This window comes from Chenopodium album, chromosome 17, assembly GCF_948465745.1.
Source record: "Chenopodium album chromosome 17, dcCheAlbu1.1, whole genome shotgun sequence".
Lineage (NCBI taxonomy): Eukaryota > Viridiplantae > Streptophyta > Magnoliopsida > Caryophyllales > Amaranthaceae > Chenopodium > Chenopodium album.
The window spans coordinates 14,388,012-14,410,395 of record NC_137850.1 but is presented as its reverse complement, the minus strand read 5'-3'; the positions used below and the strand labels follow the sequence as shown (position 1 = coordinate 14,410,395).

General features: G+C 35.9%; 1 protein-coding gene and 1 long non-coding RNA gene across 2 annotated transcripts; both read right to left on the bottom strand.

Annotated features, from left to right (window-relative positions):
• Window positions 1-272: 272 nt before the first annotated feature.
• Window positions 273-6,585, bottom strand: LOC145589514 (succinate dehydrogenase [ubiquinone] iron-sulfur subunit 2, mitochondrial-like). Its single transcript, XM_081646114.1, has 2 exons — window positions 5,737-6,585; window positions 273-701 (listed from the first exon to the last, which is right to left on the bottom strand). The coding sequence occupies exons 1-2, from the start codon at window positions 6,390-6,392 to the stop codon at window positions 530-532; spliced, it is 828 nt and encodes a 275-aa protein (XP_081502240.1). The 5' UTR covers window positions 6,393-6,585; the 3' UTR covers window positions 273-529.
• A 12,603-nt stretch (window positions 6,586-19,188) lies between these two features.
• On the bottom strand, window positions 19,189-21,645 carry LOC145587629 (uncharacterized). Its single transcript, XR_014101332.1, has 3 exons — window positions 21,318-21,645; window positions 19,601-19,734; window positions 19,189-19,404 (listed from the first exon to the last, which is right to left on the bottom strand). It is a non-coding gene; the product is annotated as an uncharacterized LOC145587629 (long non-coding RNA).
• Between the last annotated feature and the right edge of the window lie 739 nt (window positions 21,646-22,384).

The following is a 22,384-nucleotide window of genomic DNA, read 5'->3' as shown; positions in this document are numbered from 1 at the left end:
GAATTGTTGTACCTTGAGAAATTGAGAATGATAGTTACCACAAGGCATTAGATGAGTTAACCAACCATTGGAGTTCTACAATTAGAAAGATGATCACTGGTGCGCCCTTTCCTTTTAATTAATTATCGTATCTCGTTTGTCAAAAAACTTTTTTTAAAAAATGTAGCCTTGTCCACATTTTTGTGTGTAAATTTCCAATAACAGGAGTCTTAGATATAAAGATATTCAAGGTGGTGTACAATCGAGTTCGAAAACACACAGTGCTGTCCATGTAAGCAGCAAAAGAAGAATATCACAGCCTAAATTTATTAACCAACCCTGACAATTTTATGAATTAATACACTTCAATATAACAAAATAAAAATGCCATAGAAGCACTGGCACAAAACAAGTAAAGGCAGACTAGGAAGTTACCAAATTATTTTCCTGCACATATAAGCTTGCAATAATATTCCAAGTTGCATGTTTCAGTGTACATTCTGCACTGAATTTGAAACCCTAAACATCAAGAGCTGGAAAATGAGCATCATTATTTAGCATGCTCGAGACGTTTAATCTGTTGGATCTGCTTTGCAGGGTTCAAACCCTTTGGGCAGGCACGAGTACAGTTCATAATAGTATGGCACCTATACAGCTTGAACTCGTCATTAATTGCCTCTAGTCGCTCCTCAGTGTACTCATCACGGCTATCAGCTATCCATCTGCAGACAACGAAAAAAGTAAGTTGCACAATTTTCCAGTGCTTACACAAACAAAAAAGGTGGAATTAACAAAATAATATAAAGGTTGTGCCCATGCTGAACTTTTTTTTCATCACTTGAGCTAATTTTTGTTTCATACTTCATTAAAGATATTCCTATCTGAAAATATTTTACTTTTTTCTGTAAAAATCGTGATTACAACTACTTCCGTTGATGCTTGTTGTGGAAGAAGTAAATGATACAAAGGCTGAAAATGCCTTTTCAAATTTTAAATTCAGCTATTAATTTTGCATTTAACTCCATTTCCTATTTTTCTGGAATCCTATTTTTCAATAATGAATAATGATGCACCTTTCATATTTTGTTCGGGCATAAACTTACTTTTTCCTGTACAATCTCATCACAAAAACAGATGTAGGCAAGACTAAACCATGTTCAATTTTGACAAGTTTTCTCTAATAAACTATAATCTAAAATTTCTTGTACAAACTCACCAAATAGCAAATGCAGCATGATTTTTCAAGATTTGTCAATAATGAAATTCAGTATTGTTCAACAAATATGTAAATACTGACACCTTTAAGGGTTGGCATTCCCACAGAGCATAGAACTAGAGTATTGGACTAATTGTCATCTCATATAAATTATTTCTCAATAACATTTTATGATGCTCGGATACAATGGGTAATCTGGTATAGATTTTGAGAGCAGGACATTAGATTATCCAGGGTCACAGGATACAGGGACATGTTTAAGAAGTATCCAAAATTTGGAAATCAGCTCAGGCAGATATTAAGGGCAAAGGAAAGGTATAGAGAAAAGTTTGCAAGTAGATGCTACTTACGCCTACAACCGATCAACATCCACCCCCTTCCCCCTACTATAAGTAAAAGACCCCACTTATTCTTTCGTGTTTAGGAAAACATGATAAAGGACCATAGGTTAAGAGCTACAACTACATAAACCACATCTCTCATCATTCACAGATGGCCAACACTTATCGGTGATAAGGGTGTAAAGAAGAGGGTCACATTTCTCCAAAATCCCTAATGTTTTGTTCAATTTACATGCAACTTGATGGTTCAATTTTATGCCCTAGAGTTTTTAAAGTACACCCAAGATCAATGAAGCTAGAGTGTTTAAAAAGGAAAATGATAAACATAGCCCTTAGGGCTATGTATAAGAAGCTAAATAAAGAAATATTGAGGATAAATTGACATTAATTACATCGATCTGCGCGTGATTTGTCATGAACTCCCAACTGAATTCCATTTTAGGAAATATATTTAATGCTTATATATAACCCTAAGAGCTACATGTATCATTACCCAACCAAAAATTGGACAATATCAATTTCCATACAAATAAGTTACTAAGTCCTTTCACTCAACTACGTATTCATGCCCCACCCACGTTTGGTCAATTCCAGGAGTGTGGCTAGATTGTACAAATGTGAGTTCAAACATCACATATGATACAACATAAAAAATAAAATTTTAAAAAAAAACATTATTTGCTAATAAAACACAACACAAATTCCAAAACATGCATTTTTTAAGTAAAACATACACATTAAAGACTAGTTGAATAAACATGAATAGTAAAGCCATCAAAAGGAACCATAAAACACACCATACATAAAAGTGAAAATGGAGAAGAAGCACAAAAAAAAAGCACCTAAGTGCTATGCCATTGTCAAAGATGCTCATGGAACCCCAAGTCTTCACAATACCAAAACATAAAATCTTAGGTCTTACGTGTAAAGCACACCACTTGAAGCCATATTAGTTGATCTATTGTAAACTTATAAGCACAAAATCATTAATCCAAAATCTAATTTTTCTAAAAAAAAAAATTAAAAAAAAAAAAAAAACTTATTCCATATCCTAAACAGGATTACCATAGAGAGGTGCAAGGTATATTTTGGATGAAACTGTTTGCCTTCTTGCTTATCATATTTTATTTGACCCTTCAAATATGAAGCACATTCTGACTTATTGAGAAGCTCGCAATATCCCCATATTTCCAATATATTTCAATTTTTTTCATTTCAATTTCAATCTCTGATCCAGTCAAATTGAGGAATAGGGCAAAAAGCTTATACCTCTTACAGAATTCTCGAATATGCAAAACCTCAATCTGTTTGCAGTTATGCTCTGTTTCTTTTTTTTTTTTTTTTTTTCTTTTTTTTTTTTTTGGTGTGTGTGTGTTCTGTTTTGACTTATTGAGAAGCTCGCAATAGCCCCATATTTCCAATATATTTCAATTTTTTTCATTTCAATTTCAATCTCTGATCCAGTCAAATTGAGGAATAGGGCAAAAAGCTTATACCTCTTACAGAATTCTCGAATATGCAAAACCTCAATCTGTTTGCAGTTATGCTCTGTTTCTTTTTTTTTTTTTTTTCTTTTTTTTTTTTTGGTGTGTGTGTGTTCTGTTTTATCATATTCTTTTTTAATTATTTATAACTATACTTATTGCATGTGTACTTGCCACCTATGTTACATTGACACGGGTACGGGTATCCGATATTGGTACGTATCCGAGTGTCGGATACGCCATTCTCAAAAATTTAGGACACGGGGACACCGTCTTAACATTGGACTCGGGTACGGATACGGCAATAATTTTGTCCATAATATATCAAAAATTATATAGGTGGTTTTTATTGATAGATTTTTATATCTAGGTGAGTGGATTGCTAAAAAAAAGTAAACAAAATAAAAAGCCCAAGTTGTTTATTTAAAAAAAGCCCAAGTTGTTGATAGAGAAACATAGGTTTAAGGCCTTTTAAGCTTTTTACCAATTAAAACAAAACCCTAGCCGCCACCCTTAAGCACATATATTAAAAAAAAAATGTTACTGCTAGGTAAATCAGGAGAGAGGAGGGAGAAAAAAAGTCAAAAACTTCAGAAATTAAATAAGTAAATACACGTGAAAGAAGAAAGAGAGAGAAAACTGCATTGAGAAAACTCGTAATCGTGTTCATCTTCGAAATTGTTTGAGAACCGTCTTCATCTTCTTCAAAGCTTCAACTCCTTCAATGGCCGCCGTACCCGAGAACAAAATGGAGTATCCGGAACGGATTTCATACCCGGATCGGTGTCGCGTCGTATCGACCCGGGTATGCCGGCCAAAATGCCGTGTCCAGGTAACATAGCTTGCCACTGTTGCCAATATCATTATTTAAATAGTTTCAAACATAAGGACTCTAAAATTTTGCAAGTCTGATGTCTGTATTATTACTGAATTCTTGTTCATTCTGAATTTGTAATTTGGCTTGCTTTTATAAGATCAGTATTCAGCAATCATTTGACTAGTGTTACTGTAACTACTCCCTTCATCCCTAAAAACATGCCCTATTTACCCAAAATGGATGTCCCAAAAAGACTGCCCCATATATTGATTAGTAAATTTTCCCACTTGCAACCCTATATGCCCCCACCCCCTCCCTCTCTCCATCAATAATTGTGCCCACCATCTACATATATTTGGCTTTGCTTCTTAATTAAGTAAAGTTAGAGTTTGGGGCAATCTTTTAAGGAACGGGAGGAGTTAATATACCAATGTCTTTGTACCTATTGCATGGTGAATTTTTTCAATTTAATATCTATAAATTAAAACAATACCCACTGCCAGCTTTTATCTTCTCTTCATGCACTAATGTACATAAATTTGGCTTTGGCTCTAAATATAGAAAAGTAATAGTTGAGGTAATCTCTAATTGACGGAGGGAGTGTTACTATACCAATGTCTTTGTAATCATTGTATGGTGATTGGTGAACTTTTTCAATTTAAATTCTTTGAATTAAAACAAAACCCACTACCAGAACCTATGCAATTACTTGTGCATGTGCATTTAATTCCCATAACTCTCTTATGAATCTTAATCATGACTCATGAGCTCTAACTCAGGCTTACAGTTTTGACGTACAATTTGAATGGGTTGTTGAAGTAATTGCTTTTCTTTCAAAATTTGATAAAGCAATTAGACATTATGCTTAGCTGAGGATTTGATTTAAGTTATTTTTCACTTAATGAACTGAAGTTTACGTCAACAATGAATTAAAGAACAAACAAAAACAATGATGATCTCAGTACATTATGCGCATTTTATATTCTAACTGATAGTTTCATAAAAAAAAAAACTCATAAAAGTGGGACAGATTGAGTAGCTGCACTTTGCTTTGACAAAAATCTTCTTATATATGTATACGTATATGTAGTAGTATTATTATTTTAGCAGAGTTATACAAGTAGGCATGTAGCTCACAGATTCTCCTACTCCTTGGTCCTTACCCTCATTGAAATACTTTGAGTTTGAGACTATAACGTCCCCAAGACCTCAACAATTTGTATTTATTTTTAGTGAGACTCAGAGTCCTTATAGTTATGTTCAACTTTGAGATGAAGTGTTTGCTCTATTGATGGTGGTTAATTTGTTCATTATTTTTGAGCTAAAACAACAGTAGCTTATTCAGGCCATGCAACTTTTGCAACCATGAGAAAGATCGATTATCTGTAACATCTTATCAATTACATCTTCAATCATTTTAGCAATAACATCTAAATTTGCAATCATTTTAGCAAAATCATCTATGATAATTATTGAAAATTGAGAACTTGGCTAAGTTGAATCAATTTACTACTAGCACTAAGTTGTTATGCAACTTTTAACTTCAGTACACACTTCCTTTATCTCCTAATAATTGTAACAATTTCATAACCACCTTAATCATTTTGCCAAACACGCAACTTTGGGCATTAATATTTTTAATTTCCAATTACTAAAATTATTATAGAAAATTATACACAAATTATACATTTAGATTAACACAACAGCATCTAACAACATAACCTTAGTTTTTATCATAACACCAACAAAACACAGACTCGTGTATGTGAATAGTGCAAAAGTCAAACCGTTAATCATGTAAATAATAAAAAACACAATCATGTGATACATATGAATAGCGTAAAAGTCAAAACATGCAAAAACAAGCACGAAACCGAATAAAAGGACAGAGAAACTAACCGATGAGCATGAAGCAAAGCAGCAGGACCCAAATAAGATTCAGGATTCCACCAATAACTAGGGCAAGAAGTACTACAACAAGCACAAAGAATACACTCATACATTCCATCCAACTTCTTCCTATCCTCCTTACTCTGAAGATACTCTTTCCCAGGCATAGTAGCAGGATTCTTCCTCTTCAACCAAGGCTCAATACTCTTATACTGATTATAGAAATTCGTCATATCAACCACCAAATCCTTAACCACAAACATATGCGGCAACGGCGTAATCATCGAAGCGGCCGAAGCAGACGAATCGATCTTCGTAAGACAAGCGAGGCCATTACAACCATCGATGTTCATAGCGCAGGAGCCACAAATTCCTTCGCGGCAAGATCGGCGGAAGGTGAGAGACGGGTCGATTTCGTTCTTGATCTTGATGAGAGCGTCGAGGACCATGGGACCGCACTCCTTGAGGTTGATCTCGTAGTTTTTGAGCTCGGGTTTGGAAGGATTGTCGGGGTTCCAACGGTAGATTTGGAAGGTTTTCATCGATTTTGGTGGCGGCGATGGTGCGGCGGAGGCGTCGGAGGCGTGAAGGCGGGAGAGGATGAGACGGCTGAGCGGAGAGGTTGAGGCGGAGGTGGTGGCGCGGCGGAGGAGACTAGAAGCCATTGTTGTTGTCGGAGGAAGAGGAGGAGAGAGAAAATGGGGGAAATCAGGAGAAATGGGAATTGCGAGAAAAGAGGAGAGAGATAGTTGTTGGGCAAATAAAAGGAGGGATGCTGGAATTATTGAAATTGAAAATTGGGTGCGTTGGAGACGGTGGCGTGGCTAATTTTTTAGCCGTGAGTAAAATAGAAGGGTGTCGTGGTTTGCCTCTGGAGCGCTAAACACACCGCCTTTTAATATTTCTTTCCTTCTTCTTTGGTTAAGAATTTACCGTTCAAATTTATCATCTTTCCTTTAATTAAATGCCCAAGACATCCTCAAAATTATACTCTCTTTATTTTTAAACTAGTTTTGTGTCGGATGATACTGAGATGATTGATAAAAGTTTAGGGAGTAAATAACACTTGAAGGTACTAAAATTTGGCAAAAGTTTCACTTAAGGTATTGAAGTTTCAAAATTTTCAATGAAGGTACTCAAACCTTCACTCCATGTAAAACTCTAAAAGGTAACTTGTTCCAACCGGTTTCCCCCTTTTATATTCCTTTAAAAAAAAAAAATAAAGCTTCATTTCCTTCATCACGAACTCTTAACTTTCTCTCTCCTCCATTACTGAAACAAAAACATTTCATTTCCTCCATTTTCTCTCTCCTCAGAAAACCTTCAATTTCTCCAACAATAGCAAAATCAGTTCAAGCTTCTTTCATGGAATGTTGGTTTTGTCTTTATTTTAAGTACTCATAACAATGCTACTATTTTATAAGAATTAATAAAAAGAAAGTTTGAGTTTTCCGCTGCAAGTTTTGTTATCGAGTTAAGTATTTTTGAGTAGCCTTGCGTAATCACGCGACGATAATACGCCTAACTCTATCTCTACGGCATAATTATACGTGTTATATTAGTATTTCTGTAGAGGGAGATTTGGAGGTGTTACAGCGATGCTCGAGCATGGTGTGCATGGGGCTGCATGCTTGGTGTTGCATTTGTGCACTTGGTGCGTGGAAGGGCTAGCAAGCCAAGTGCGTGTAGCCTCGCACCGTGCAACCCGCAACAAATGCTACTAGGATGCCCACGGGAGCACCTATCATGTGCTGCATTGGTGAGGTGCGGGCACACACACTATGCCGTATGGCCCCAGCTGCTAAGCAGTTGCTGGGGCTAGCAATGGCGCGCCCCTAGCTAGTCTAGGTGCGCATGGCACTTGTGTGCGGTCGGCTTTGCGTGTTTGCGTTTTGCTGATTTGATTATTTTATTTGTGTTTAAATTATTTTAATTAAAAATGGAGGCTAGGCCCGGGTTATGAGCGGCATTTGCAAAATTTTATTTGGCAAAATTATGGGTTTACTGACTTAATTAATCGGATTAATTAAGATGGATGCGGAATTTAGTGGGAGCTTCGTTGTTTATTGCGTTTAATCACATAATTGATTAACAACTTTGACTAGTTTTAATTAGGCGTTGTAGGGAATAATTTCAAGCATCCCACACTTGAGCCCCACTGTGATCATACACTTAAGCATGGTGGCATCCAAAGGGAAGGAAGCTAGAGCAAAAGAGTCACCAATAAGTTTTAGGGACTTGTAAACCGTTCATGGGGTGAATGTTACACCCCTTCACGATCCATGAGATCGCTAACTCCATAGTGGTCCTGAACCATGACTGGATATTCGGGGATGAAGGTACAAATCCAACCTAAAAGAGATTGAACCTGCCCTAAAAAGGCCTCTACTTTATTCTTCTCATATTCATGTGCGCTTTCTGAATAACATACAATCAATATATTAATCCTAAACCTATTTAATCTATGTTGGTTGATTATTAATGCACAAACAAGTATATTATTGATGATCACTTGAATTAAAATCACATTAGCCTAAACAAAATTATTAATTATCTTATTAAGCATGATTTCAAGTACAAATTCACTTTAATCCTGCAAGTTAGGGCGTGATCAAGCAATAACAATAATTTCAAGCAACATAATAATATTAACACAACAAATCATCATAATAACAATCTCAATAAAGCATAATAATATTAGCAAGATCCTAGCGCGTGATACTAACAAGATTAATAACAAATCCTAGCATGTCACTAAACGTTAAAGATCAAAGCTTTAACCCTAACATGATACTAACATGATAGAAGAAAATAGGAAGTAACCTAAACATGATACTAGAAAGCAACCTAAACATGATACTAGAAAGCAATAAATAATCCTTACATGATATTAGGAATTAATATAATCTAAGCATGCTCTCTACAAAATATAGCAATGAAATTACTCACTTTGTTGCCTCGTATCTCTTTCTATCAAAACACTACACACGTTAGTAACTTCAATAAAAATATTAAACAGTAAATCTAATCAAAGAATTGAAATAAGATTTGGGGCCAAACACTCGGAAATTATCAACCTTTCACGTCTAGGGCGAAGGCAACTTCGAGCTTGGTTAGGTGCGTCTAAGACTCGTGAATGCGGTATTGTATTCTGAAAAGGGAAGGCTTAGAAAGAGGGATAAAGAACAAGCTTCTAGCTTTGAGAGAGAAGAGAATTAGAATTAGATGATTGTTGGTGATTGAAAACGGGGAAATAACGCCCCTATTTATAGAGAGAAGAGTCAGAATTTAACTCGAAGTAAAGCAGCCCCTATCGTGATGCGATAGAGCTATTGCGATGCGATAGGCATACCGTGCCGCGATAGACTCCTCACAGCGCGATGGTGCGGCTACGACAAAACAGCTGTACGGAGTCCTTTTCCTAATATATTTAGACGATTAGACTCCGTGTTTATCATTTAAAATATTTGTTTTACTCCAAATTAAAATCAGTATCTTTTCTAAATAAAATATAATCGTATAATTATTAATCATAATTCCATTAGAACTTAAACTAACCTTCTGAATTATTCTAGAAGATTAAAGTAATTCCTAATAACTTTAGAAATAATAATTAATGGGCCCTCCACTTGATCATTGGGCCCAATTTAGTATTTGGCCATAACTTCCTCATTATTCATCGGAATTAGGCTTATAATATATCGTTGGAAAGCTCTTTTCAAACCCTATCCAACTACACTATTATTTAACTCGTATTATGGACCAAACTAAATTGGATTGGACATATTCCATAAATAAGGTACGAAAGGAAATATTTTCGAAAATAGAAAGAAGCATTTTTATTAAAACGAGTGCATCACGAGACTCTTCCACATTTCACCTCGTTCGATAATCAATGATGTGAAAGATTCATCACTGGGTTCGATTTTTGGGGAGACACAATTAGGTGTCTACAGAAGCCCCCACTTTGACTGAGTTTGGAGAGACGCAAGTTTCGAAAACAAAAGTCAAAGTAGCGATAGCGACGGAGAATGATTCTGAACATTCTGTGATCCTAAATCATTCTTGTAGCGCCGGTACCTGCAAACCAGCATTAGTTTAAACAGATAAAAGGGTTAAGAAACGCGTACCTTGCACCGTCGAGCACACGTTTCTGGAGTAACCTATTTTATTGCTGCATTTGTGACGACCTTCCTCAAGCCAGGGGAATATCGCCGAAGACCGCTCCACTTGTAGCTGTCTTCACTTTTTGCCGTGACAGTCCTCCGCAAGCTAGGGAACACCGTTGAAGATTACTCCGCTTGTAGTGATCTTCTGCTGTTTTATGACCATCTTTCGCAAGCTAGGGAACATAGTCGAAGATAACTCCGCTTGTAGCCATCTCCCGTTTTCTTGACAATTCTCCACAAGCTAGGGAACATCGTCGAAGGTGACTCTACTTGTAGTCATCTTCAGTTATTTTTTACAACCCTCCACATCTTAGGGAACGTCGTCGAAGACCATTCTGCTGCTACATCACGAGCTATTTTCTTGAATCAAGGTGAGGAAACGCCCGATGCTCCCAATGAGGAGGTCACTCAGGCTGCTCTAAACCGATGGCAAACTGCCAATCGGGATGTCAAATGCATCATGTTGGCCACAATGTCTCTCGATCTTCAAAAGACTTTCTTTGAAAAGGAGACGGCTTTTGAGACCATTTCTAAACTTCAGAATATGTTCCAAGAGCAGGCCCAAACCGAAAGGTTCGAAACCCACAGGCAGATCCTTGAGAGCAAGCTCAAGAAAGGAGAGCTAGTCAACCCGCATGTACTCAAAATGATTGGTTTATTTGAGAACATGGAAAGGCTTGATGTAGGGTATTTGACTGAGATGGCAATTGACATCACTCTCCATTCGCTGCACAAAGGCTATGATCAGTTCAAGATGAACTATAATATGCACAACATGGAGAAAACCCTCACCGAGCTTCATGGTATGTTGAAGCAAGCCGAGCAAACGCTCAAGGATGAGGGGAAACATGATATGCTTATGGTCAAGAAAGGCAAGCCGTTCAAGCGCTCGGGCAAGAAGAAGAAAGGCTTTAAGAGGAAGGGTAAGAAGACCTTTCCACCTAAGTCAAAAGCTACCAAGGACAAGAAGGTAGCCTCTTTTAAATCTGATTTCAAATGTTTCGATTGAAAGAAGAAAGGACATTGGAAGAGAGATTGCCTCAAATTCAAGGAAGATAAGAAGAATGAAACCATTGCTTCTGGATTAGGTATTTTTGTTATAGACTTACACTTCGTTAGCAAAACAATCATGGGTATTAGATACTGGATGTAGCTCACATCTTTGTTCCAATTCTCAACGACTAAGGAGAACTAGAAGGCTAGAGATAGAATTGCAGCCGGCAATGGAGCTAGAATTGCAGCCGTCGCCATAAGAACTCTCAGTTTGTCTTTGTCCTCCGGGCTTGTTTTAAAACTTGAAAACTGTTATCATGTTCCAAACATTACCAAAAACATCATTTCAATTTCAACGTTGGACGCCAAAGGATTTGAATTTCGAGTAAAAAACAATGTTTATTCATTTTATCTCGATAATGTTTTTTATGGTACCGCATTTTGAAAATGGTCTTTATGTGCTTTCTTTAGACATTTATAATGTTAATAATACCACCAAAAGACCTAAGACCGTTGAGTCAAATCAGACATACTTGTGGCATGTCGTCTTGGCCACATTAACATCAAGCGAATCAAGAAACTTCTACAAGAAGGTACTCTTGACATATTCAATTTACAATCGCTTGAGAATTGTGAAGGTTGCTTTTTTGGGAAGATGATAAAGCAGTGATGAATAAAAAGTTATACCGCAAGTGCACAGTGTCTGTTGTTGGCAGAGACTTAGCAAATACGGGTCGAATCCCACAGGGAGACAAGTTCTATTAGTTTTTGCCCAATTATTATAAACTATTTCAATAAACGGAGAGTAATTTGATGATTAATTAACTAAAGAATGACAATAATGAAAATAAGGTTGTTCACAGATAAATTAAAGTCTAGGGCATACGTTCGGTCCACCATGCTTATACCAAACCAAGAAATGCAAACAATCCATTAATAAACAAACTAGGTCGAATAATTAAAGCACTTGCTAATCCTACGGTCGGGAATTAACACTTACGAATTAACATATGTAGTTCGGTCGCTAACATAATCAAATTCGCCAATTGTAATTAAGCCTCTAAAAACATGATCTTTCAATTCTAATTTTTATTAGCTAAATAATTAACTCATGATATTGGCCAATTACATGAATCAAACAATAAAGCACAAATTAATTGGAATTATTCAAACCCTAATTCATAAATTTATAAATAATTAAGCACAAATAATCATGGTATAAACATGGCTTCCCTTACTTAACCCTAGAAAACGACTACTCACTCATAATTGAAATAAACAAAACAAAAGAGATAAATAAACTTGAATTCATAATTAATAAAATAAATAAAGAACGAAAGATTGAATGAAAATACCTCAATGATTGAATTAATGGAGAATGAAAAGCTAGGGTTCAACAATGGAGAGAAAAAAAACTAAGAAGCGTTTAATCTAGAAAATAAAGCCTCCAAAAAAGGAAAATAAAATCCTCTCAAGTATTTACATTAAAGCCTAATCCTAAGTAAAATAAAATAGATAAAATAAAATAAGGAAACAAAAATAACAAAGGTCGTCTTTTAATTGGTCGCGAGAATTACAATCGACGGAAAGCAAAATTCCTACACGCCAGACCCATCGCCCGATGGATGACCGATGGTCGAGTGGCTGTGGGCTGCGACGAAATTGATGCTCGACCATCGCCCGATGGTTTTCCAGCGGCCTAGGCAGATTCGAGGGGTCGTGTGCGCAGCTAAACCATCGCCCGATGGCTGGGCGCTTGCTGGCAGATTTGCAGGACCAAGTTTGGAAGGCTGTAACTCACAATCTAGGAATGGTATGAAGGCGTGCGACCTATCATTGGAAAGCTCTTCAAGTCTAGTTTCCAACCCAACTTGAATCACCTCAATCCGATCTGTAAAACTCGAGATATGGCTGAATCAATGCAAAAGGGTCCTTTTTGATACTTTGCAAGCCTTCGTTTTCCTTTGTTTCTAACTCAAATTCAATTCCGAAAAGTGCATATCGATCCTAGTGGATGCTATTTTCAATTCCCATGCATATAATCCTAGAGACAACATCCATGAGCATAAATCCCTCGGTTAATGAACTCGATCCATCTATTTCCATTCAAAAATCATTCGAATCATCTCCAAACACTTCGAAAGCGTCCAAATGACTACGAAATCGCCTGAAACATTAATAAATACACAAACAAAGCGTAGTAGAGCGATATATGATGACTTGTGCAAATATGACCCTAAAATCGACCTAAAAGACTAAGAAAAAGGTGTAAAAACTAACATAAACGTGCCTAAGAACCCTATATAAATATGATTCATCAAATTCCCCCAAGCTAAACCGTTGCTTTTCCCTAAGAAAAACTTGACTCAAGACAGAGAAACAAGACAAATAAGACTTCCAGGGAACCAGAATAAGACTGACTTGACTCTCGAGCAAACTATCAAACCAAAGTTAGCGAAACTGAAATCTGGCTCGGATTCATATGGAACCACGTAGCACTCATAGTCCTGCAATTAACTCACCAATCTAGAGGCCACAAACAATCTCTTTCCAAGCTAGTCTCCGCCAATTTCCTATAGATATGCTGAAGTTGAGCACGAGAGGTGCCCTACCAGCTTAGGGTTATAACAGACACTCAACCTATACCATGTCGACTCGAAATGCAACAAATGCTCTTTAACTTTGACTCAAAACTCAGTTCACTCAATCATAATTTATGCATGAAGATCAAAAGGTCTTTATGAGGGTTGTAGTGGGGCTAGGGTGAGAGGTAGGATAAACATTTTTGGGAAATGTGAGAGTTCAACTAGCTGGGAGAGTGGTAATAATAGTTTACAATAACAACACAACCAAATGCATGTTGAAGATAACCTCGTTTAGCATCTAGCCTCTCCATACATCATAAAAACCAAGACAAAAATCACTATACACCAAAGTAATTTGATTTTCTCTTCTTCCCTTCCTTCTTCAACCCTTATTTATTTATTTAATTTTTTTTTTCTAAGCATTTTTTTTCTTTTTTTTCATCCCTTCATTTCTCTCTTTTTTTCATTTTTTTTTCATTTTTTAAAAAAAAACCTTGAGCTTCCATTCAAAATCTCCTTTATTGCACCACGAAGAAAATATTTAGCCAAATAAAAATCACAAATCACAAGATAGACCACTCCCCCAAGCTAGGCTTGGGAATAGTAACCAATTGAGGCCGAAGGCTTGTAATATGGCTAATTCAATGAAGGGTTGATGAGCGTTGTTTATGGCGCTCAAAAGAATAAGATTTAGATTCATTTTCTTTATTTTCTTTCATCATTTTCATATAATTCTTTTAGTTTTATTTGATTTTCCATTTTTATAATTCACTTTAGTTCTCGATTGGTTTTTACGAGTTTTTAAATTTTTAGTTGATAATTCATAATTTTAGTTTTAGTTTTATCTTGCTACGCTTCCTCTCTTTGTTTTATTTGGTTTTGTAGGTGAATAATCAAGTCAATTTGCTCATTTTGGGACTGCCATGTTCGCGGGCATCATCTCGAGTGCACTGATGATGGGGATGCTCGGGAGCGCGGAGTTTGATCAAGCAAGCGAAGGAGCCAAAGCCTATGCATCTCACAGGGGTGCGCGCGCGCGACACAGGGGTGTGTGCGCGCAGACCCAGCTGTGCGCGCGCGTGGCTGGCTGTGCGTGCGCACGACCTGTGCGGCCCTCTTCGCTCAATTTTTCTTATTTATAGCTTTTGACTTTCTTTTTAGAGGACGACTTAACTTTGTACTAGAGAGAGAATTTTTCCAGAAATAGTAGAGAGAGAAGCTTAAGATTTACTTGTTTGTACTTGAATTTGATCTTAGATTCAATTTGATCTTGAAATTCCTTCTTCAATTCAATGAATGTTTGTAAGATTTCTTTCCCTTGATTTACTTTTAATGCAATTCCTTCTAGTTTCTTGGATTTTGATTGAGATTACATTCCTTGTTTTAGAAATTGTTGATTGATTGATTTTCTTTTGATTTAGCTTTAAATGAATGTGAATTTGTTTTGTTTCTTAATTTCACCATGTTTAGTGAGTAGATTAGTTGCTAGGGAGAAGGGGAAGCATGCTTGATTGATGATTTTTTCTAGTTGATGATGCTAAATTGATTTGAATGGTGCAATTAAATTGGTTGACATAGTTGTGCATGTGATTAATTAGACTAGGAGTGATCAACCTATAAGATTAATCTAGATTGCATTGCAAATTTCAATGACATGAACCCTTGATTTGAGAATTGCTTTAATTGATTGAATTTGATTGTGATTCTCCTAGCTAGCCATTCATAGTGAACCCTAGCTTGGCTTATAGGAGATAGCCCTTGAATTCCTTTGATTGCAACTATTGTTTGTCCTTTGCAATGTTTGAATTAATTGAGTGATCCTTCAATTAGCATAATCATTGAGCTTGCATGTGGAACCTATATCCCTAGTGTTTAGTATATTGAATTTCTCGATTTATCTAGATTTCTTGATACCTTAGTTACCAACCGCATCTTCCCACAAACTTCGAAGTAGCTTGACCTAGGCTATAGCTTACACCTATTCATTCCCTTAGGATCGACCCTTGACTTACCATATACTCGTATTAGGTTGGTCGAGTGTTTATAAATTTTCTTTGGCTCTAGGAAAGGGTAGAGAACGACCTACATTTTCCTCGTGTCAAAAATGGCTCTGTTGCCAAGAAAGAGTCCAAGCCAAGGTTGATTCGGTGGGTTCTTGAGCTTCAAACCTTTGACATTGAGATTAGGGATAAAAGAGGAGCGGAAAATGTTGTGGCGGATCATCTTTCTCGTTTGGAATATTCTCAAACTCAAGATGATGGTTCTCCAATTGAGGATACAATGCTTGATGATTTCTTGTATGCTATTGAAGCAAAGGAACTCCCATGGTTTGCCGATTTAGTGAACTTTCTTGCATGTGGGGAGTTTCCTCCTTCTTTTTCTAAGAATCAAAGAAAGAAGCTCAAGAGAGAGGCAAGGCTTTATGTGTGGGATGATCCCATCTTATACAAGCGTGGGGTCGATGGTTTACTTAGATGTTGTGTGCCAAACGAAGAAGTGCCTAGTGTCTTGAAAATGTGCCATTCGGATCCAAGCGGGGGCCATATGGGTGTCTCTAAGACCATCACTAAGGTCCTTCAATGCGGATTATGGTGGCCACATCTCTTTAAGGATTCATGGAGCTTTGTCAAGACATGTGACCGATGTCAAAGAGTTGGGAACATCTCTAAGAGAAATGAAATGCCTCAACAACCCATACTTGAGTTGGAAGTGTTTGATGTGTGGGGTATTGATTTTATGGGACCATTCCCCTCATCTTTCGGAAATCAATATATTCTTGTGGCGGTCGATTACGTGTCTAAGTGGGTTGAGGCCATTGCCTCCCCAACTAATGACCACAAGGTGGTTATGAAGTTGTTTAAGAAGATAATCTTTCCAAGATTTGGGGTTCCCAAGGCGGTGATAAGCGACAACGGTTCTCATTTTATTCACCATGCCTTTCAAAAGATGTTGAGAAAGCATGGGGTCCATGTAATACCCCGTATTTTTATGTATTTTTATAAAATATTTAAGTATTAATAAAATGTATTGTTAAGGGCTCAAGTATTTTAATTAAATATTTTAAAGGGTTAAAGTATTTTAAATATAAGGTTTTATAAAAGTAAAATATATTTTGGGCCAAACGTTTATTAATTATTGGTAAATGTAAATTATTCCTACATACTCTTATTGGAATAACCCATCCCAAAACCCATAACTTAAGCCCACATCTTTATAAGCCCAAATTTAACCCTACACTCTCTACTCTATAAATACACCATGAATCCCCAAAAATTTCCCACACAAAAAGGTTAGTCTTATTTTCTCCTTTGTTTTATTAATTTGTGTAATTATGATTATTGATTTATGGGTTTTGATTTTATTGTTTGAAATTAATTTAATTAGTATCAAATTGTATTTTGATGATTAAACTTTATAATTTCAGATTTTATAACTATCATAATTTTCAGATTTTGTAAATTTTATAACCTAGGGTTTTTAATTTTTGAAAATCATGATTTTAGGGTTTTTGCGAACAATTGATTTAGGGCTTTTATAGTAATGATGTTTGAAATTTTGGTGATTATAACTACTGATTAGTTTAACTTAATTCCAGAATATTTTAAACACGTAAATCCGTGTTTTAATTCTTAGATTTCCATTCGTTAATATTAATCCCGATTAGGTTCTGAACTCATTCGATTTTGATAAAAAAGTAGTGTTTTCCATGTGGAAACAATGTTTTAAGAAAGACTCACCACCCTCTCGTGGCCAAATTTAGCCTCTAAATATGATTTTCGGGCAGTTTTTGATTTTTAACAAAGTTTTTTTTATGCTTTAAATTTTATCCTTGAGTTTTAAAAGGGTTCTTGATTAGTTTAAAATGCTGGAATTTTATTTAAAGTAGTATAATTGTGATTTTAATGAAAGGGTGTGATTACCCATTAAAAAGGAGTTTAATTAGGGGTTTTTAAATAATTTTTAGATTTTTTTTAAGTAGTCTAAAGTAAATTTAAGTTGCTGGAAATTGTGTATATAAGGAGAATTAATATAGTATTATTGTCCCTTTATGTAGGAGACTTGATTCGGGAATTGTTGTTGTGTAATCGGCTATTTTAAGGGCTTATTTGAGGTACGTTCGCATACTTAGCATAATTACATTGATGTAGTAGCGTGCTAAAGGTGTTTAATTGATTTCAAGTAGTATCATGCTAGGTTTGGTTTGGAAATTATGATTTAGATGTCATTGGTGATTGGATTATGAAGCATGATTTATTTGTGATGGAATATTGGATGGAAAATAATAGTTTGAAATATTATTTATGAACCACATATTTATTTATGGCATGATAGAGAGCATGTTTAATTAAACTAAATGTTTAATTTGGTTTGGAATATTGAAAAAGAATTTCTTTATGGTTCATATAATTTTTATTGATGCTATAAGCATGAGGAAAGGAGCTATATAAGTGTCTATGTACACGAGGAATAAATTGTATATTGGTGCCTTAGTGGACTTAAGGTGTTTTTAACACCGAGGGATAGGATTTGTGGCGCTTTATACATTTAAGGTGTCATTGGCACCGAGGTAGAATTAAAAAGGGTTCAACATTAATATTATGTGGTCACTAATTATTCAAGAATTAAATTGATATATTTGATTGTTTGAATAATTATTGTTGATTGAATGATTATGGTTTGAGAGTCATCACCAAGTTTAATAATCGGTAAATAACGTAAAGTGAAAGAGATTACACACCAAAACTCTTGGAACGTATATACCTTGAGTATGAAAATATGGGGGGAGTTATGGGGTTTTATATTTAACCATAACTTCTAATGGAGTACAAGATGCTGTATATTCCTTTTTATTATTATTATGCGCAGGAATTCCGCCACTTACGTGTGGTTTTTGATGCTGGCACGGTTAGCTCCCGTATCAGTAACCTCAATTTATTGGGGGAGGATAGGGGGAAACCCGTTCGATGCGTAATCAATGCTAAATAAATTATTTAGTGTCTAGTAAGAATTGTATTGAGTGTTGTATGCTTGAAAAACAGATACAACAAGGTAAGTTGTGTGTTAGAAGGAAATTGTATGTTAGTGTGTTAATTACGCTTATGTACTCAGCTTTGCTGATTGTGTGTTTTATGTGTTTGTTGGCCTTGTCTTTATCTTGGCCCTATGATGACCCATTTATAATGGAGAGTAGTGGAAATAGGGAGAGATAAGCTTTTCAGGTCACTAGTGGAAAAATCCTCATCCGTAACGGGCAAAAAGGGGCCATCCGTAACGGGCAGCGTCCGTTACGTATGCGGCCGTTACGGATGGACATTGTTATTCGTAACGGGCACTGTCCGTTACGAATAATGAGTTATTCGTAACGGGAAAAAGCCCGTTACGAATAACCCATTATTCGTAACGGACATTTATGTTGCCCGTTACGAATAACCTATTATTCGTAACGGGCTTTCAGGTGCCCGTTACGAATAACTCATTATTCGTAACGGGCTTTTCAGGTGCCCGTTACGAATAACGGGGTTATTCGTAACGGGCACCTGAAAAGCCCGTTACGAATAACCCCGTTATTCGTAACGGACAGGTTCTGCCCGTTACGAATACTATGAGATCCAATTAAAAAAAAAATCCAGCACATGGCTGGACAGCTAGCTTGAAAAATTATTTTATCAAATCATATATATATATATATATATAAATACAAGTACAGTATACACTTAATAATTACCGAATAATATACAATCAAGAAAAGCTGCTTTAATTATTTCCTAATAACTAAAACTAAAACAAAGAAAAAACAAATCATTGTAATAATAATTAAACAAGTTTACATAAGACTACCTAAAATAATAAATCGTCTAGTCTAGCCATAATGTAAATGCTAAGCTCTCCAAAACTCTTGAGTAGCTTTGCCGCATTGCTTTCCCAACATCCTGCACAACAAGATAAATGCAAAATTTTGAGTACTTTTTCAGTATAAGAAATGCATGCCTTCCAGCAATCACATGGCAAAAACTTTCATCACTTTTTTTAACTATGAATTTTAAATTCAAGTGGGAACAACAATACGATATTACATCTGGGGTAATTAGCAATGATGCAGCAAATTATGGGGCATTGACGAAGTACCTTGTTAAACTGTATCTTGCTCATATCTAGAGCTGTTTATAGCAATCTACTCTGGTCTCCCTCTGGGTCAGCTATCTTATGAACAATGACATACATCTCCCAACATGAATCCGTAACATCAATAGGATTGCTACCTGTTGCCCATACAAACATAACAGATTATACTCCAACAAAAGAAAACAAATCACTAAATTCACAAAGACAGCAAAACAAGACACATATACTTTTGCTACGAGGCTTCCAGCAAACTTATACATCTGAATCATCGCTCAACATCTGTTAATCTGTTTTCATACTTCGATTATCATTACTTAGGGATGGGAAAATTCAATTCTGAATGTGCCTCAAAAAATTCACTTCTGAATTGGTAAAAGATCTATGGAGCAAATTGTAACTTGATGGTATAAATCCCTCAATTTATTACTTCGGTTAATTGAGTTACTAGTTTTCTGCCTTTTCCGTTCTGCCAAGGCAATGTTTATTAATCAGTAAACACATTGCTGCACAGGATGCATCAATCTCAGAGAAAACCAAATTGCAAAGAAAAAGACAGGACATATTGGACAATAACATTCAAATTTGGACGACAAGAGCACATATTCTAGCAGCAGAAGTAATACCACTTCTCGATCACAGAAAAATAGACAAAGGAGGGTAAATCTACAAAACTCTACAGACTGATATCAATATCAATAAAAGCAATAACTTTCACTCAAATGAAATACAAGCATAAGGTATTAATACACATTGTACTGGACTGATCAAGGGCACAATTTAGTGCTTGTGTATTCAAATTTAGTTGCAGCAGCCAACTAAATAAAAATGAAGATTAAAATAATAATACAAGCACCATTACACCACCTGATGAAGATCTTGATATACTGATTAAGGTTTGTGGCAACAATTTGAAGCTCATGCCCCTTCTAACTTTGGGATGAAATTCAATCAGATCTAATGAAAAATTCACACAAACAATCACTTACAGAATGAAAAATTCAACCAGAAAATTAACATTGCTCTGTTCAAGAGCAGGGCAACCTAATCAACTGAAAATTTCCATGTCAAAACTTTCACACATGCCTGAAACAAATCCAATTTCACACAATTTGGCCGAGCTTCTGTATAATCCCTTAATTTTCACACAATTGATCGACAAGTACGAGATAAACCACCATATTTTACCTTACAACAATACACAACTCAAATTGCTTATTCACTCGAATTTAAAACCTAATTCAAAACTACCACAATAATACAAAGATTTTAATTACACATCAAAACAACCTAATGAAATCAATTTAGATAAATTAAACCTAATAATAATATTATGAATCTCGCTTTATATTAATAATTCTATTTAGAATTTAAAAGGAAAATCAAGAAATTGAATTAGAGAGAAAGATATACCTCACTTCTAAGTTGCCGCAAATATTCCGGATGAGCTGAAACCCTCAAATTCCAACGGCTACACCAACCGATGCAAACAGAGGGTAAACCTACAAAACCTAGTTAACAATTTTTATTAAAAAATATTACAAATTATTATATTTTTCTAATCAAATCTATTTTCCTCCATTAGATCTGATTGAATTTCATCCCAAATCACTAAAAATACAGTACCCAGAAACTAAAATCAATTAAAAACAACATAAATTTAAAAAAATAAAGTTGAATCAACTAACTTAATATTCGATGATTACAAAGAGAATAATCTTACCTAGCATCGGTTCGTTCAACGACTTAGATCTAAAGAGGAAGAATCCTACGGGCTTGGTTGTTCGTCATTGCCGGTTACACCTCCGCCCAAAACCGACGCCGCTTGGGAGTTAATGTATGAAGCCGTCGGTCTCAAGATGAACGCAATCGCTGCTCAAGGTCTTCTCATTGCTCCTCGAAATGAGAGGGCCTGAGTTTGAAAAGAAAGAGAAGAGGTGAATGACGGAGAGGGGAGGAGAGGAGAGGAGAGAGAGAGGGAGTGAGGGACTGATGAGAGAGAAAGAGGTGTGACGGCTGTTAAGTGAAAACCTAAAAAGCCGAGTATTGGGCTCTCCTCTCATTATTTGGGCCATGTTTGGTCATCTACGTGTAATATAGTATTCGTAACGGGCAAAACAGTGTCCGTTACGAATACATACGTATTCGTAACGGACACTATTTTGCCCGTTACGAATAAATAAGTATTCGTAACGGACACTAGTTTGCCCGTTACGAATATCTTAATTGTAACGGGCAAAGCTTTGCCAGTTACGAATAGCCTGTTACGAATGAGATTTTTTCCACTAGTGGGTGTTGAAGCATATTCATGAATGGGCATGAGTGAAGAGCGTATCATGCTAGTTTCCATAAGTTTATGATATGTTTATCGCTTTAATTAATTATGATAATATTATTATGCGTGACTAACGAAAAGGTTTGAATTTGGTTTGGTTTTAATAAGGGCCTATAATGGTTCCAAGTTGTAGGTTGATTTTATTTTACTTTGTTTGACTTTGGTTTGACTTTACTTTCGTTGATTTACTTTTTAAGTTGACTTGTTTTGAAAGGGTTTGAAATTAGTCTTCCGCTGTGTGTCTTTGATAGTTGCCTTAGCCGTTATCACGGTGGCGGTAATATCTTAGATATTCCTAATTAAAGTTTTAAACATGTATTTTAAAAGAAAGGAATTTCTAGGGTGTTACAGCCCATCAAAGATTCGGCCTCCCATATCATCCTCAATCGAGCAGTCAAGTGGAAGTCTATAATCGTCAAATCAAACTTATTCTTGAAAAGATGGTTGCGAGAAAT

Coding starts and splice junctions, on each gene's coding strand:
- LOC145589514 (XM_081646114.1), bottom strand. CDS start 6,392: ATGGCTTCTAGTCTCCTCCGCCGCGCCACCACCTCCGCCTCAACCTCT. Junction 702..5,736: donor GCTTTGCTTCATGCTCATCG/GTTAGTTTCTCT, acceptor CGTTGTCTGCAG/ATGGATAGCTGATAGCCGTG.